At 36.2% G+C, this 13,684-nt stretch overlaps 1 protein-coding gene across 1 annotated transcript in view; it reads left to right on the top strand.

Moving 5' to 3' along the window:
* Positions 1-13,022, top strand: part of AQR (aquarius intron-binding spliceosomal factor) — a 53,924-nt gene extending 40,902 nt beyond the window's left edge. Inside the window, exons 29-35 of the mRNA XM_014941989.1 lie at positions 1,159-1,346; positions 3,024-3,195; positions 5,781-5,951; positions 6,693-6,778; positions 7,895-8,069; positions 9,162-9,275; positions 12,495-13,022. Of these exons, the coding sequence (XP_014797475.1) occupies positions 1,159-1,346; positions 3,024-3,195; positions 5,781-5,951; positions 6,693-6,778; positions 7,895-8,069; positions 9,162-9,275; positions 12,495-12,743 (1,155 nt within the window). The 3' untranslated portion in view covers positions 12,744-13,022. The remainder of the gene's footprint in view (positions 1-1,158; positions 1,347-3,023; positions 3,196-5,780; positions 5,952-6,692; positions 6,779-7,894; positions 8,070-9,161; positions 9,276-12,494) is intronic.
* The last annotated feature ends 662 nt before the right edge of the window (positions 13,023-13,684 follow it).

The raw sequence follows: 13,684 nt of genomic DNA, 5'->3' as shown, positions 1-13,684 counted from the left end.
TTCAGAGTAAGAAATTTTTAAAAACAGAGTTCTTTGGAGGGCTCCTTCTCTGAGATTGAGATTGCTGAGAAGAGAAGAATGATTATATAGAATGCTGGATTTTCTCCAAATCAGTAACCTTTTTGGAAAAAAAAAAAAAGGAAATCTTTTCCATGCCATTGAAAATAATTCCCATCCTCTTGCTTTCTTACTAAGGCATCTTCAGGCTTGATGAGCTGGACAGTCCAGAATACAGTTTTCGTTCCTTGCTCTCTGCAGAAAGAGCTTCAGTACTCTTCCCCTTCAAGTGGCAAGAAAAGGAATTTTAGACTCTGTCTTGAATAGTGGGGAAAGGGAAATATCACAGGAGTGTGTAAGAAATGAGGGTTTGAATTGTAAAACTGGCAGATGGAAATGATCAGGATTCTAACTCCTGGATAACATTACCCACACGTCTGGTCCTTTTTTGTCCCTATGTTACAATATTCCCTCAGGAGCTCTGTCAGTGTGTAACATAGATACACAAAGGATAGTGAGGAACTGGAAAGAGATAGAGCAAACATACTGAACAGCACTCAGTCCAGGAGCTGGGGTGAAGATTAATTAGAGGCATATCCTGGTCATGGAAGAGGCCAAGTGGGAATTCCAGAGCTAAACAGGTGAGGTACATGAACCAGGGAGACGCTTGAAAAGCAGGCTCAGATTGTGCCCCAGACATTGGAGCACTAAAATTGCTTAAGATGCTTTAGGCACTTCATATCCACTGTCTCAGAATCCGAAAGGTAATGTTTAGGAGACTGTTCTAGAGTAACAGTGCTGTGTAGAAATCAGGTTTTTTACTACTGTCACTTCTGTAATTGGTTGTTCCTTTTGTCCTCTGATAATATGCTACTTTTGGCCTTTAAAACAATGTAATATGATACTGATCATTATGCTTCTCTGCTGATTTTAATAGGTAAACTTACTTGTTGCTTTGTGAAAACAAGACTATTTGAAATACTGCTCCCTTTTTCTGGTAGTAGATTGGAAAGAAGCTAGTAGTTGTCTTTAAAAGGACTGCAGTTTAGTGTAGCTTAAGAAAAAATGTTGAAATTTAGGGCTAATCTAAGACAGCCAATTTGACTGTTAATGTGTTGTAATTACGCGCCTTAATTATATTGTGTAATTGTTTAATTCTAGAACCCCCAGGATGGCTTCAGTCGTTTGAAGCGGTGGATTATGATTGGTGACCACCATCAGTTGCCACCAGTCATTAAGAACATGGCTTTTCAAAAATACTCCAACATGGAGCAGTCCCTTTTTACACGATTTGTTCGTGTTGGAGTGCCAACTGTTGATTTGGATGCACAAGGAAGAGCAAGAGCAAGGTGAGACAGAGAAAATGGCATGTCTACTTTGTAAGAAACTAGCAGGACAAAAATTGGAAAAACACACCTAGTATTGCAAAATTCTTTCCTATTACTAGGAGAGCAGTTTACAAAACTTTAATTTAGTTGGTTTATTCCATTTGTTTCAGCTTAGACTAGGAAGTCAGATTTTACTTTGCTGAGATGCAATCAGTTTTACTTTCTTTTTGTAATAGAGTAGTACTCTGCTACTGTATAAGTACTTTAATGAAAATGCTATTTAAGAGAATTTTAGTAGTCTTAAGTGTTTGGGATTTTTACAGCTGAGACCTTTTTCCAGAAACTTCCTTTTCTAAACGAATATATTTAATATATTCAAGGCCGAATAAAGGTTCTTTGTTTGGCCTTGAATATCTCATATTTCCCTTATGGTCTACAAAAATATACTTTTCTTGTAGTATTTCAGCAGAGCTTCAATTTTGATTGGACATAACCAGGCTCTCCACACAAAAGCGTAATGCCTTTTTTTTTTTTTTTTTAGTTAAAAGTGATACTGCTTTTCTGCAGTAAGCTAGCTTTTTATCCATGTATTTGTCATTTCATTGTGGTAATTTAGAGGTCAAATTTATTTATTGTGTAAAGTACATGTTTGTGGTTTCATATTAACAAGGAAAAATAAAACCAAAGAGGAGAAAATGATGCCGTATAAGATCTTGTTGTTTAAGTTGAGTTTAAAATCCTAATTTTTTTTAGGCATAAAGTAGAAGGAACAATGTGAAAGAGAACTTTTTTTAATGTAAGAATATCTAGAGTATTATTTTCTAGTCATATGCATAAAATTTACTTTCAGTATGACTTTAAAAATGCAAATTATATCTGAGTATGATGATAAATTAAATTTATTTTTCTGTCTACTATTTTGTAACATCTTGGAACTTCTTCGAGATAAGAGAGCAGAAGAATTACTTCACTTTGCAAGCAATTTCTTGATCAAGGAATTTTTTCCATACCCTCTTATGGGAGGGTATGGGTCTTTTCTGATAATAGGTAGCTCACCCTGTCTGCTATTTCATCTGCTCTGGAGATTGTTGTGCATTTCTGGCTGAGGCATTTTGGTTATATTACTGTCCCTATAAATACCAGATATGATTAAGAATTACGTAGATTTTCGTTGCTTCCTGTCACGTCTCATGTTAATACATAGCGATACACAAACTAAGAAAATAAATTTCTTTTTGCAGTAAGAGGCTAAGAGGCTTTACAGCAGATAATGCAGCAAATCCTTTTTCCTTTACTCCTTCCTTTTTGTAAAGAAGCATTAATATTCCTTAAGTTTTGTTCCCCGTGAAAATTCCTACTATATTTCTTTGCAAAATGTGTACCCTTCAGAGCAGAGCTGATGAAGTGTAACAGGTTTCAGGGTGAATGTGCTGCATTGAGCTTTCTGAAAAGTGAAATCTAAAGTTTTCTGTGAGAGAGAACCAAACAGAGTCAAAACCTAAAAGATGATTGCTGGATAGTTTGTAAAAGTATGTGCATTTATATATGTACAGGCTATTCACCAATATTTTTTTCCACTGAAAACCTATGGCAGCATTCATCTTCCAAGCGAGGGGTTGTGTGTGTCTGAACTATTTTGAATGAGTTCAAGAACGTGCTTTAACTGTTTGGGGTTTGTCTCTGTGTGTCTCTGGGCAGTTTATGCAACCTCTACAACTGGCGTTACAAGAACCTGGGTAACCTTCCCCATGTGCAGCTTCTGCCAGAGTTCAGAACAGCCAACGCTGGCTTTTTGTATGACTTCCAGCTTATAAATGTAGAAGACTTCAATGGTGTGGGAGAGTCTGAACCCAATCCTTATTTCTATCAGGTAAGAGAAATATTACATGTATACTTTATTTAATCTGGATGTGGCTTATTAAATCTGCAGTGAAGACTTTCACAATACCAGAAACTGATGTTTAATTCATGTTCTCAGATAGTCATACATGTGCATGATTTTTTTTTCCTTCCATTAATCAGCTTTGAGTGTTGAAAATTATAATGTATTATGTTGTTCTTTTTGTTCAAAGTGAATGATTTTGCTTGATATCTACACTTTCTCGGTGTTACGAGAGGGGTGAGATTTGGTGTATAATTCATTATGAAACATTGTTTTGGCCTATGGCAAATAACAGTCCATTGTAATTCAGTTGTACTGCCATGATAGTGAAATAAACAGTAGCATTTCCCCTGTACGTGAAGGATCAAAGTTTGCTCTGTGGCACATTTGAGTTTGAAGAGTCACTGTTTTGATTTGGTCTATATGTAAGAATGCTAAAAAGCCCATTCATAAAAGAAGGAAACAATACTGCAGGAAATATACATAAGAGGCAGAGAGACATTTGAGGCTGAAGTAAATTACCAAAAATAACCTTAGCCTTGGAATTTCTCAACTAAATTTTCAAATTAAGCCAGCAACAACAGTCTCCATCTATTTCTCTTAAATATAGGAAAGCCTTTAACTTTTGGAATGAGATGCTTACATTTTCATTCTTCTTATTTTTCTTGTTCTAAAAACAGAAATGAAAACAAACTCTAGTACCTAAATTGCCAATTTGGGTTTCAGCGAAGTTACAGACTGCAGCTGTGTGCAAGTCAATGAGTTTGATTCAAAAGTGGAATTATATTTCCTTTAATATTACAGAAAGCAAACAATATACTTTTATGTGATAATATTTGTGGTCATTTTTTCCCTGTGAAGATTGTTGGGAGTTATGTTAATCTATTTTTTAAAAAGTATGAAAGATATTCCTAGCTTATTCTTGGGTTCCTCTCACTTTTTTTTTTTTTTTTTTTAATAAAAAGTAGTGTGCTATTAATGAACAAAGCAGTGGTAAGTCATTATCCACTATATTTCATTTCTAGTCTGAGGACAGGGTTGTTTGGAGGGAAGAGTTTCTTATGATTTTGTTTTTTAAGCTGTAACACTGTAATGTAGAAGTAGTAAAAAGTTGTCCTGTGGAACAGCTGAAAGTAGCACCTTAAAAACAGGATTCTGATAACTGAGAATCTGAGCATAGTCTGCTCCTGGGCCAGAGAAGGGTGAGAACACTCACACAAGGACACAGAACTCCTTTATCATTATAAAAGTGCTTTCATGAGAAAACTCTTATAATACGTCCTACAGTAAATTTTTTTCCTGATCTTGAGGATGGAGAGAGAGTAGCAGAGCGTGTTGGTGACATTGCATGGTTTTTCATGAGGTAACAAATTCCTGCCATGTATTATTTCTCTCTTTGTGAATTTGGGCATTTCTTTCCAGGTTTAAAGGGGGTTAGGATTTGCAGAATAGCTTTATACCAACGGCTGTCTGGTGTGCATAACAACTGCATTTTCCAAGGAATGCAGAGCTGCTTTAATAAGAGGAAGTGAAAGAGGCTGGTGTGTCTAGCCTAGTCAAACATACACCAAGTGGGGGTAAGATTCCCAGTATAAATAGGGCAGAAATAAATGTCAGCAATCAAAGGTAACATTTTAGCCTAAAGGATAATTTTTGTTGATGTAAAAGGGATTTAAACAGGCCATGAGTAACTTCAGTCCAGAAGTAGGACGAAACCTACCGCAGCCAGAAGAGTGGTGCTTTAGGACAGACATTTATTAGGAGTTATGGCTTGGGAAAAAAGTTACAAAATGCAAAATAATAACTGGTCATTTAAAATTCAATACATATGGCCTCAGTAGAAATAACTGGATTTGATAATTCAAGTGTGTCTCCTAATGAATAGTTGAAAGGAGTTTAGTTATTTGAGTTCAACTAGTTCTTCCTTTCATCTCCCTGGAGAGCGAGTCATTGCAATGTTTTTGCGAGCTTATATGGAACCACGTTAAATTAGTGCTAAGTGTTTTTTAAAACATTGTATTTAAATGCAGGTATCTGTAGACTTATCAGCTTGTAATTTTTTTTTTTAAAAACTAGCTTTTTGCATGTGACCTTTGAGAAGGAAAAATGAAGTATTGGTTGAGTTCTGTAATAATACAGTTAAATTGGCAGTTCCGTTGGGCAGACAGTTATAAGCATATAAATGCATTTTTATACATCTGTGTAAATATTTAATAGCTCATAAATAGAATTTAAAAGGATTATTAAATATTTAGATTTTAATCTTGTATTGAAGTAAAACTGGGAGCTTCTGACTAGGTATTGGAAAGTGTCAATCAGTGACTAACAGTAATACTGATGTAGAGATTTTCAGCAATGAAGAGGAATTGGAATGAAATTATTAAACCTGCTTGTGGTTCTTTTGTTCTTTCAAAATGGCTTTTAAGTGAGCAAATAGATTGGATCTATAGACGTTTCTCAGCACTGAGATTTTTGTCTAAATACATGATAATGTCATTTATTCTTTCCAGCCTTAGAAGCTGAGTAACCCTTTTTTTTCTCTTTTTTTTTTCCTCTCTTCTTTTAAACCTAAGAATCTTGGTGAAGCAGAGTATGTTGTAGCACTCTTCATGTATATGTGCCTGCTTGGTTATCCTGCAGACAAGATAAGTATCCTGACAACATACAATGGACAGAAACACCTGATCCGTGATGTCATTAATCAGCGGTGTGGAAATAATCCACTGATTGGGCGACCAAACAAGGTGATTTTGAAAATATATCTATCACTGGACTGGTTCTGGTTTGTTTGTATGGTTTGTCTGTTATAGAACAGACTAATGAGTAGATTCAAAGCTTTCTGCACAAGTATTCCCTGGTTAACTACACGTCTATTAACCTACATTCTGTGGAACTTCATACGATAGTGCCCTCATTTCTGCCTGTTTGTAATTTGACATACAAACAAACTGAAGTCAGGGAAGTTGGAAAGGCTACAGACTACATGGGAAAAGAAAAGAACTCTCTTTTTGTCATTTAGTTTGTTGTAAAAAAAAACCAACCCACACCCCAAAACCACATCTTGAGGAAGATCCACCCAAAGTGGAAATGGATTTGCTAAATGTATGATGACAAACCTGATTAAACAAATAAAAAAACATAGTTATAAAAGTCTATGCTAATTCTGCAGGTTAAAACTCTGCAGGTTAAAATGGATGGGTTTCCGCAGTCATCTGTTATTAGCACCCCACTGTTAGCTGTCTGAATTGTACCAAAATGTGAAAGAGCCATATACAGTCAGACAAAAGCTCCTCACAACATCTCCCAAAATGAACAGGCTGCTAATTTTTGATTAGAGGTCACCTAAAATAGAGTAAAAGTATTTTCTTTTCCGACTTATTGCAGTCTCCCCCCAAAGCTGCTGTTAAAATTTTGGCATCATGTTTTGATTAAAATGGCAAAAATTAACTTACCAAGATTTTTTTCTTTGGTTTTTGATTCTCTAGGTAACAACTGTGGACAGATTTCAAGGTCAACAAAATGATTATATTCTCCTTTCACTAGTGCGTACCAAAGCTGTAGGCCACCTTAGGTATGTAAGAATTATCTTAGAAGAAGAAGTATCTTATAGTGTCACTGAACTGCACGTTTTCTGCAGAAAGGTGTTCATAGTACACTATACAAAAGTGTTCAGTTATTTGAGTGTGTAGTAGAAATGGAATTAAATGCTATGTATTGAATGAAGTTGAGGCATACTTTCTTTTATAACTGCCTGATAACCTCCTCACCTTAGTAATGACTCTTACACTATGATCAGTTTGTATTACTGCAGATAGGCTGAACTTGGTTTCATTCTAGTAGAATAGTAGGAACGTAATGCTTGTTGAACAAATACAGGCTTAAATTTTCTCATAGATTCTTTCCTGTAAGTGAACTTTTTATTATTACTATTTTTTAATATGTTAGAAGCATCATTGGTCACTGCATAAGTTGCATTATGATGTGGAGCTTAAAATGTTTGCACTTCATTTTTGGGGTGGGGTGGAGAAAGGCTTGTCTATTTAGCAGCAGTAAGATGAGTTATCAAACTCATGTTTGCTCATTCAGGAATGCAGAAATGCTATTGTGATTTGTTCTCAATGTAAATCTTTACCTCTCAAGTCTGGGAAAACAGTAATTTTTTTTATATCCTTATCAGTACAGTGAACCCTTTTTATATAATGGTTCTAGGATTTGGTAGTTATCGGAACAGTACGTAGGGGAAAAAAAAAAAAAAAACAAAGGCAAAATAGTATCATAGAATCACAGAATAGTTTGGGTTGAAAAGGGACCTTAAAGATCATCCACTAGACCAGGTTACTCAAAGCCCTGTCCAGCCTGTCCTTGGGGATGCCCCATGCCTGGGGGTGTTCAGCTTCTCTGGACAACCTGTACCAGAGTCTCATCACCCTCACAGTAAAGAATTTCTTCCTGATATCTAAGCTAAATCTACTTTCAGTTTAAAACCATTAACCCTTATCCTATCGCTACACTCCATGATCTTTCCTGTAGTCCCCAGTTGAGTACTGGAAACCTTCTATATAAGGTCTCCGGAGTATTTAGCAGATTATTTTATATTTCCTTTAAGGCTTCTGTATACTTATCATTATTTTTATTGCAACTATGTTATCGGTGAAACGAATATGATTGGGGTTTTTTGTTTTCACAGGGATGTCCGACGATTAGTTGTTGCCATGTCAAGAGCCAGGCTCGGGCTTTATATCTTTGCAAGGGTATCACTGTTCCAGAACTGTTTCGAGCTAACTCCAGCTTTCAGCCAGCTCACAGCTCGACCACTTCACCTTCATATCATTCCCACAGAATGTTTTCCAACAGCAAGACAGGTAGGAAGGACTGCTCTGAATTTTGCTATCTATAATGGGTGTTTGTGTTTGCCTGCTTTTTTTGAATGGGCTACAAGAGGTAGGACCATCTTCTCTGTTAAACCAGTGCCTCTTGGATAATTATGTCCTTAGAGTTAACTTTTATCATGATAAACACTTGCTGGTTTTAATTGATTTTTCTACAAAATTTATTTATTAATGTAAGTCTCTTGTGCCTGCTGTTTCCTAAATTCTGCCTGTGTAAGTGATTAAATATTTTTCTTTTATGATAAAAAGATAAGTTATTAGTGTGTTACACATTTTTGGTCTTGTTATGAAACAAAATATTAATTCTCAAAAAAACACCCAGCCACACAAAACTTAGAGGTGAAATTACATTTGACTATGTAATTCAGGATAATCCAATTAATGGTTTTGGTTGGTTTTTTTTTTTTTTTTTAAATTGGGTGCAGAATCACGTATGGGTTTTGCTGCTGAGCTAAGTTAATAGGTATGAAGACATAATTTGTATTACTGCACTAGATTTTTAGGGAAAGGTTTGTATTAAGCATCTAAGCAGAGAACACAGAGAGCAGGATGCTAAATGAAGAAATGGAGGAGCAGATCTGCTTTGCTTCCCGGAACTTTGAGAAAGGGGTTCCTGCAGGTACTCAAAATTCAGTTACAGATCTTTCCCTGGTCTTAAGTCCTGTTGACAAGTTTGGGAGGGAGCCCTTCAGTTGAAACTTTCAGGTCCACTGTGCAACTAAGACTACAGTGTATATGGTCAGTGAATGTGAGGAAGACAGTGGTGGACAAGTGGTGGACTAAGTCCAAATCTAGTCCTACACTATTTGTGCCTTTAATATGTTAAATGTGTGGGGTCAAAAATGTTCTTTATGAAGTAAGCATCAGAACCCAGCATTTCCTTTTGAAATTTCTTCATTGGTTTAAGTTGTACACTTCCTATCTTTCCAAATAATTTAGCTATTTTTTTCTTTAAAAAGCGTTATTTAATTGCTTGAGTTTGTTTTCTAATGTAGTTAAATAACCTTTGAATAATGGTTGTTTTGCTTTGCTTGCTGAATGTCCACTTTTTTTCCCCTTCCCTAGAATGGAGAAAGACCTTCTCACCAAATACATGTTATTAAGAACATGCCGCAAATGGCTAACTTTGTGTACAATATGTATATGCACATGATACAGAGCACACGCCACTATCAACAGGTAAGGACCTTCTGGCTTTTGGAAGGTGCATGTTTAAAATAAAATTGACTTTTAGTGATATGAGATGCTGTTGATGTTTGTGACTGTTTCTGTTTTGTTTAACATTCAAGAAGGTTTTGTGACTGGCAATGAGAATATTAAGGTCTTTAAAATCTTGCAGTAGCAAGAGCAGTAATCTTTTAGTAATTTAAGCCCCAAAACCAGCAGTAATAGATGCTGAGTGCTAGATGTGGCTCTGTCTGGGCTCCAGAAATTCCTCACTAATACTAAAAAGCTAGCCTATGCAGTATTCACTTGAAGAAAATTTGTGTGTTATGTTTCAGGTCAGTGCAGGCAGTGCAATTATAGCACCACAATAATGTTTTGCAGTGAGGTTTTCATGACAAGCTGCAGTGTACAGAAGGACCAGGTCATGTCTTGGAACCATTTTAACCCTGTTAGCTCACTGTGTTACCCAGACTGGTGAGCAGCTGTGGCGTTTTTATTCTGGAGCATTTTTTTTAGCACTAGTTCAGCACCAAGCGAAATAGCATGGGGTTGGAAGATGGTTTCTCACTTCTGTACCTAATTTTGTCAGTGTTTAATCCCTGAAGCAGAGTTCAGAACCCAACAGAAACACCTTGTCTTATGTATGTGAGCAGAGCTTTAAGGTAGTTTAGATAGTACAGTGAGCAGAAAGCTGCCTTTACTCAGCGTCCTTGGTATTTGACAGCAAACACAAAGGGAGAGGTCTTACATGCTACCCCTCAACTGTATTAACTTTCACTTAATGTCTGGGGTGTCTCATGATTACATTACTTATAATTTATTCTTTCATCGTACTCTGAAGTTCCCTTGTTGGTTTTTGCTCTTTTGAAGGATTTCCAAAAGTGGAAAAAATGGATGTAAAAGGACACTACTCACTCTGTATTAGTGGGCTTCGTACTCTGAAGTTCCCTTGTTGGTTTTTGCTCTTTTGAAGGATTTCCAAAAGTGGAAAAAATGGATGTAAAAGGACACTACTCACTCTGTATTAGCACGCCGTGGGGAGAGCGTGTGAGCGTGTCTCTCTGTCCTTGAACAGATCAGCCCAGGGTGTTTGTCTGTGAGATCTAGGTTCTGTTCTTTAATGCAAGGATGTTTCTCTATCACCGTCTCTTTCTTCCTTCTTCCAGCGCCTGTTTCATCTAGTATGGAACAGTGTAATCAGTGGAGATCAGAACCTGAAATTCTCCTTTAACTGAATATCAGACTTACAGATAGAAAATGTCTCTTCCTCTGCAGTTCTTATCCAGTGTATCTTTATTTTCTTTTCTTATGGGAGGCATATTTTCAACCAAATTTGAAGCATTTTGCTACCCAGAAAAAGCCTTTTTCCAGGTGGGCAGGATGCTTTTTCACTATTTTAGGGAAATGCTCTAATTATCTGTCCCCTGTAAGAAAAGGGGATAGAGAAAGAGGAGTGAAACTACTAAAATCTCCTCTTCTTGTACCTGTATTTATTTATTTTTTGAAAAGTAGTGAAAGCTCACAGTGTTTTCTTAGAAACCCAGTTCTATAAGCACATGACAAGACTTGTTTTGGAGCCAGTTTGTCTAATACACTTGGAGATCTCTCAGCCGTGCAGACTGTATGTGATTAAGATTCAGTGGACTGTGCAGTTGGTCGCATTCAGATGCAAATGAAGAGTCCTGTCAAAACTGAGAATTGTGTACATATCCTGGAAAGCAGATGGTAGCATCTGAGTTTTACCAAAAGATGGGTTTGCTTGACAGCTTAATCAAATATGGAACCAACCCTTCTAATAGCAGTCATTCTTTTTAGCATCCTAATCTTATCTGTTGCTAGCTAAAATTAGTTACAAAACTGCTGGTTTCCTACTGTGGCAATGAATCACTTTCTCCTTGCAGGAGAAGCCAAAATGTGAACTACAAAAAAAAAAAAAAAGGCAGGCATTAGATTTCTTTTACCCTATTTAGTACAACATATTTTTCCTTTTCTTTTACACTACTCTTAACGGTAGTAGTCACGAAGCACAGCATTCATCTGACTGAATCACAGAAGAAGTCTGAATCTGTCTCATGCATCAGGAATTTTTTTTTATAATTAAAGTTTCTCTGGCTTTGAAATACACCTTTGTGTGAACAAAGGGATTATAGGAACTGGTATGATAACTTCAAAGTCTATAAAAACTCTGGTATCTCTGGTGCCATATCTCTGGTAGTCATAATTGCTTCGTAGATTTTGCCTGTACTTGTCAGAAATTTGTAATATTTGTGTCATCTAACTGAAGATAAGACTTCACTGTAATTAAACACTTAATTTGTCATATGAAGCCCAGTTGCCTTTAAGGAAAAAAACCCAAACCTAAGCAATCATCCATGGGAGGTTTATCAAGCTTTCATTTCATTAAAATGCTTCACAGTATTCCAGGGAATTATCTGTCCTACCATTAAATAATGTCAGGCTGCAAGAAGTAGGAGTGTTTGGTACAGCCTGGAGTCGTAACACGTTCTTCAGCATGCTCTGCAGCTCACTGTATTCATGGTATTTTTTTTTCCAAAGTTTGTAATATAGCTACCATTTCTGATTATAATATTTTGCAGCCTACTTTTCCAGAAGTGTTATGTGAAAAATATCGAAGCATTGCTCAGTTTACTGGAGTTTAACATTGTTTTACACTTACAGCTGAGGGTGAAACTTGTATAAGCACAGGTGACGTTCCCATAAGATTTTATAAGATGTTTCAAGGGGAAATTACTGGAATGAGTTGTTAAGGACAGGCCTGCTAGAGACCTCCAAAAGCAAGTTAAACATATCTTGGAGTTTGAAATGGTAATAGACAAGATTATGGTAGGAATGTGCTTGTTGCTCCAAGTAGGGATTTACCGTAGCTCTATTGTTGTCTGGCTGTTTGGGATAATGAAATGTGTTTGATATCCTTGAATTGGAAGTACTGAGTTTTTAACACCCTCTTTTCAGGCAAGAAATGTGTCTAATAAGACCCTTGTGTGAGCTAAAATTACTCTTTTTGTTGTTGTTGTTATACAGGAGTTAAGTGCCTACAAATGATTAGGGCTTCTGAATTTTAGTTAATCTTTGTTGTTAACTTGTTATTTAATACAAAGTCTTAAATATAAGGTGAACAATTCAAGCTAAAATAGGAGCAGGTGCCAAAATAGATGTATTTGTTGTACAAACTGAAATTCCTTCATTTATTTATTGTTTGGTATCATCTAGCGTTTACTGCCCCCTCCTGCCATGACTGAAGAAGCTGAACCTACTCAAACTCAAGAGACTGAAGTAGAAGGTGAAGTGCAAGCCATGCAGGAGGAAGCAGCAGCGGAAGAAAATAAGGTAGAGGAAGAAGCAATAAAGGAAGGAGAATTGAAAGTGTCCGAAGTGGATGAACATCGAACGATGCCAGAACACCCCGGAAGAGACAGTGACAGTGGAGACAGCGAGCCTGAGAATGAGACTGAGAAGTGATACACGTCATGTCTGTCCTCTATGTGTTTGGGAAACAGACGGGGGAAAAAAAGCAGTTAAATATAATTGCTATTTTTACATTGACTTTTTAAAATGGTTGCTTGTGTAAATGTGACCTGTTTCATATATTTTTCACTGAATACTTTGTGGACAAGCAAAAAGTTTGGCAAACGTTTTACTGAGTTCTTGTCAGTATGAGTAATGTAATTTGTTTAATGGCTTCAAATGATACACAATTTGCTTTTTATAAGTTGTTCAGTAAAGATGCTTTTTATACCAGTTTTGAGTATTTGACCTTTAATTCAGTCACTGAGTTATCCATTAAACTTCACTAAATAATTAAGATTCAGTATAGTTCAGACAATCTTTATAGTTTCCTTAGTATTTTGCAGTGGAGAATTCCTTCTGCAGAGCTGTGCTTGTATAGGCTGAGATGGTATTTTAGGCATAGGGTCAAGTTCAGTAAGATATTTAATTGTATCTCTGAGAAGTGTGAAGTGCCATGGGAGTTTGCAATGTTTAAAAGGTTTATTGAATTGGGACCTTAGCAGGGTCTCAGAATTTCATAAGGCTCAGATACTTGTAGTGATTTCTCATTGACTTCTGCTGCTATTTTTAATTAATCATTATTTACAGAAGAAGTAAGGTTGCAGCTTTTCAACAGCACTCCTTTTTTTTTTTTTTTTTTTTTTTTTTTTTAATTAGTGTTTTGAAATAAATTTATTTTGCTTTAACAGGTAATTCCCCAGTATAAAGCCACACAAGTAAGAAAAATGATGGTGGTTCCCTGAATATGGGATTTGCAAAACATAGAATATTAATGACATAATGGTTGAGTAGGTTTTCTAGGGTAACTTCTAAGTATACATCTTTCATAAAGTGATCAGAGAAAGGTTTTTCCCTGGTTCATTAAGAATACCTGCCAACTTGGCAAATTATTC

The sequence above is a fragment of the Calidris pugnax genome, unplaced genomic scaffold, assembly GCF_001431845.1.
Source record: "Calidris pugnax isolate Ruff unplaced genomic scaffold, ASM143184v1 scaffold56, whole genome shotgun sequence".
In the NCBI taxonomy this organism is placed as follows: Eukaryota; Metazoa; Chordata; class Aves; order Charadriiformes; family Scolopacidae; genus Calidris; species Calidris pugnax.
The sequence above is the reverse complement of the archived record's forward strand: the minus strand, read 5'-3'. Positions and strand labels throughout refer to the sequence as shown.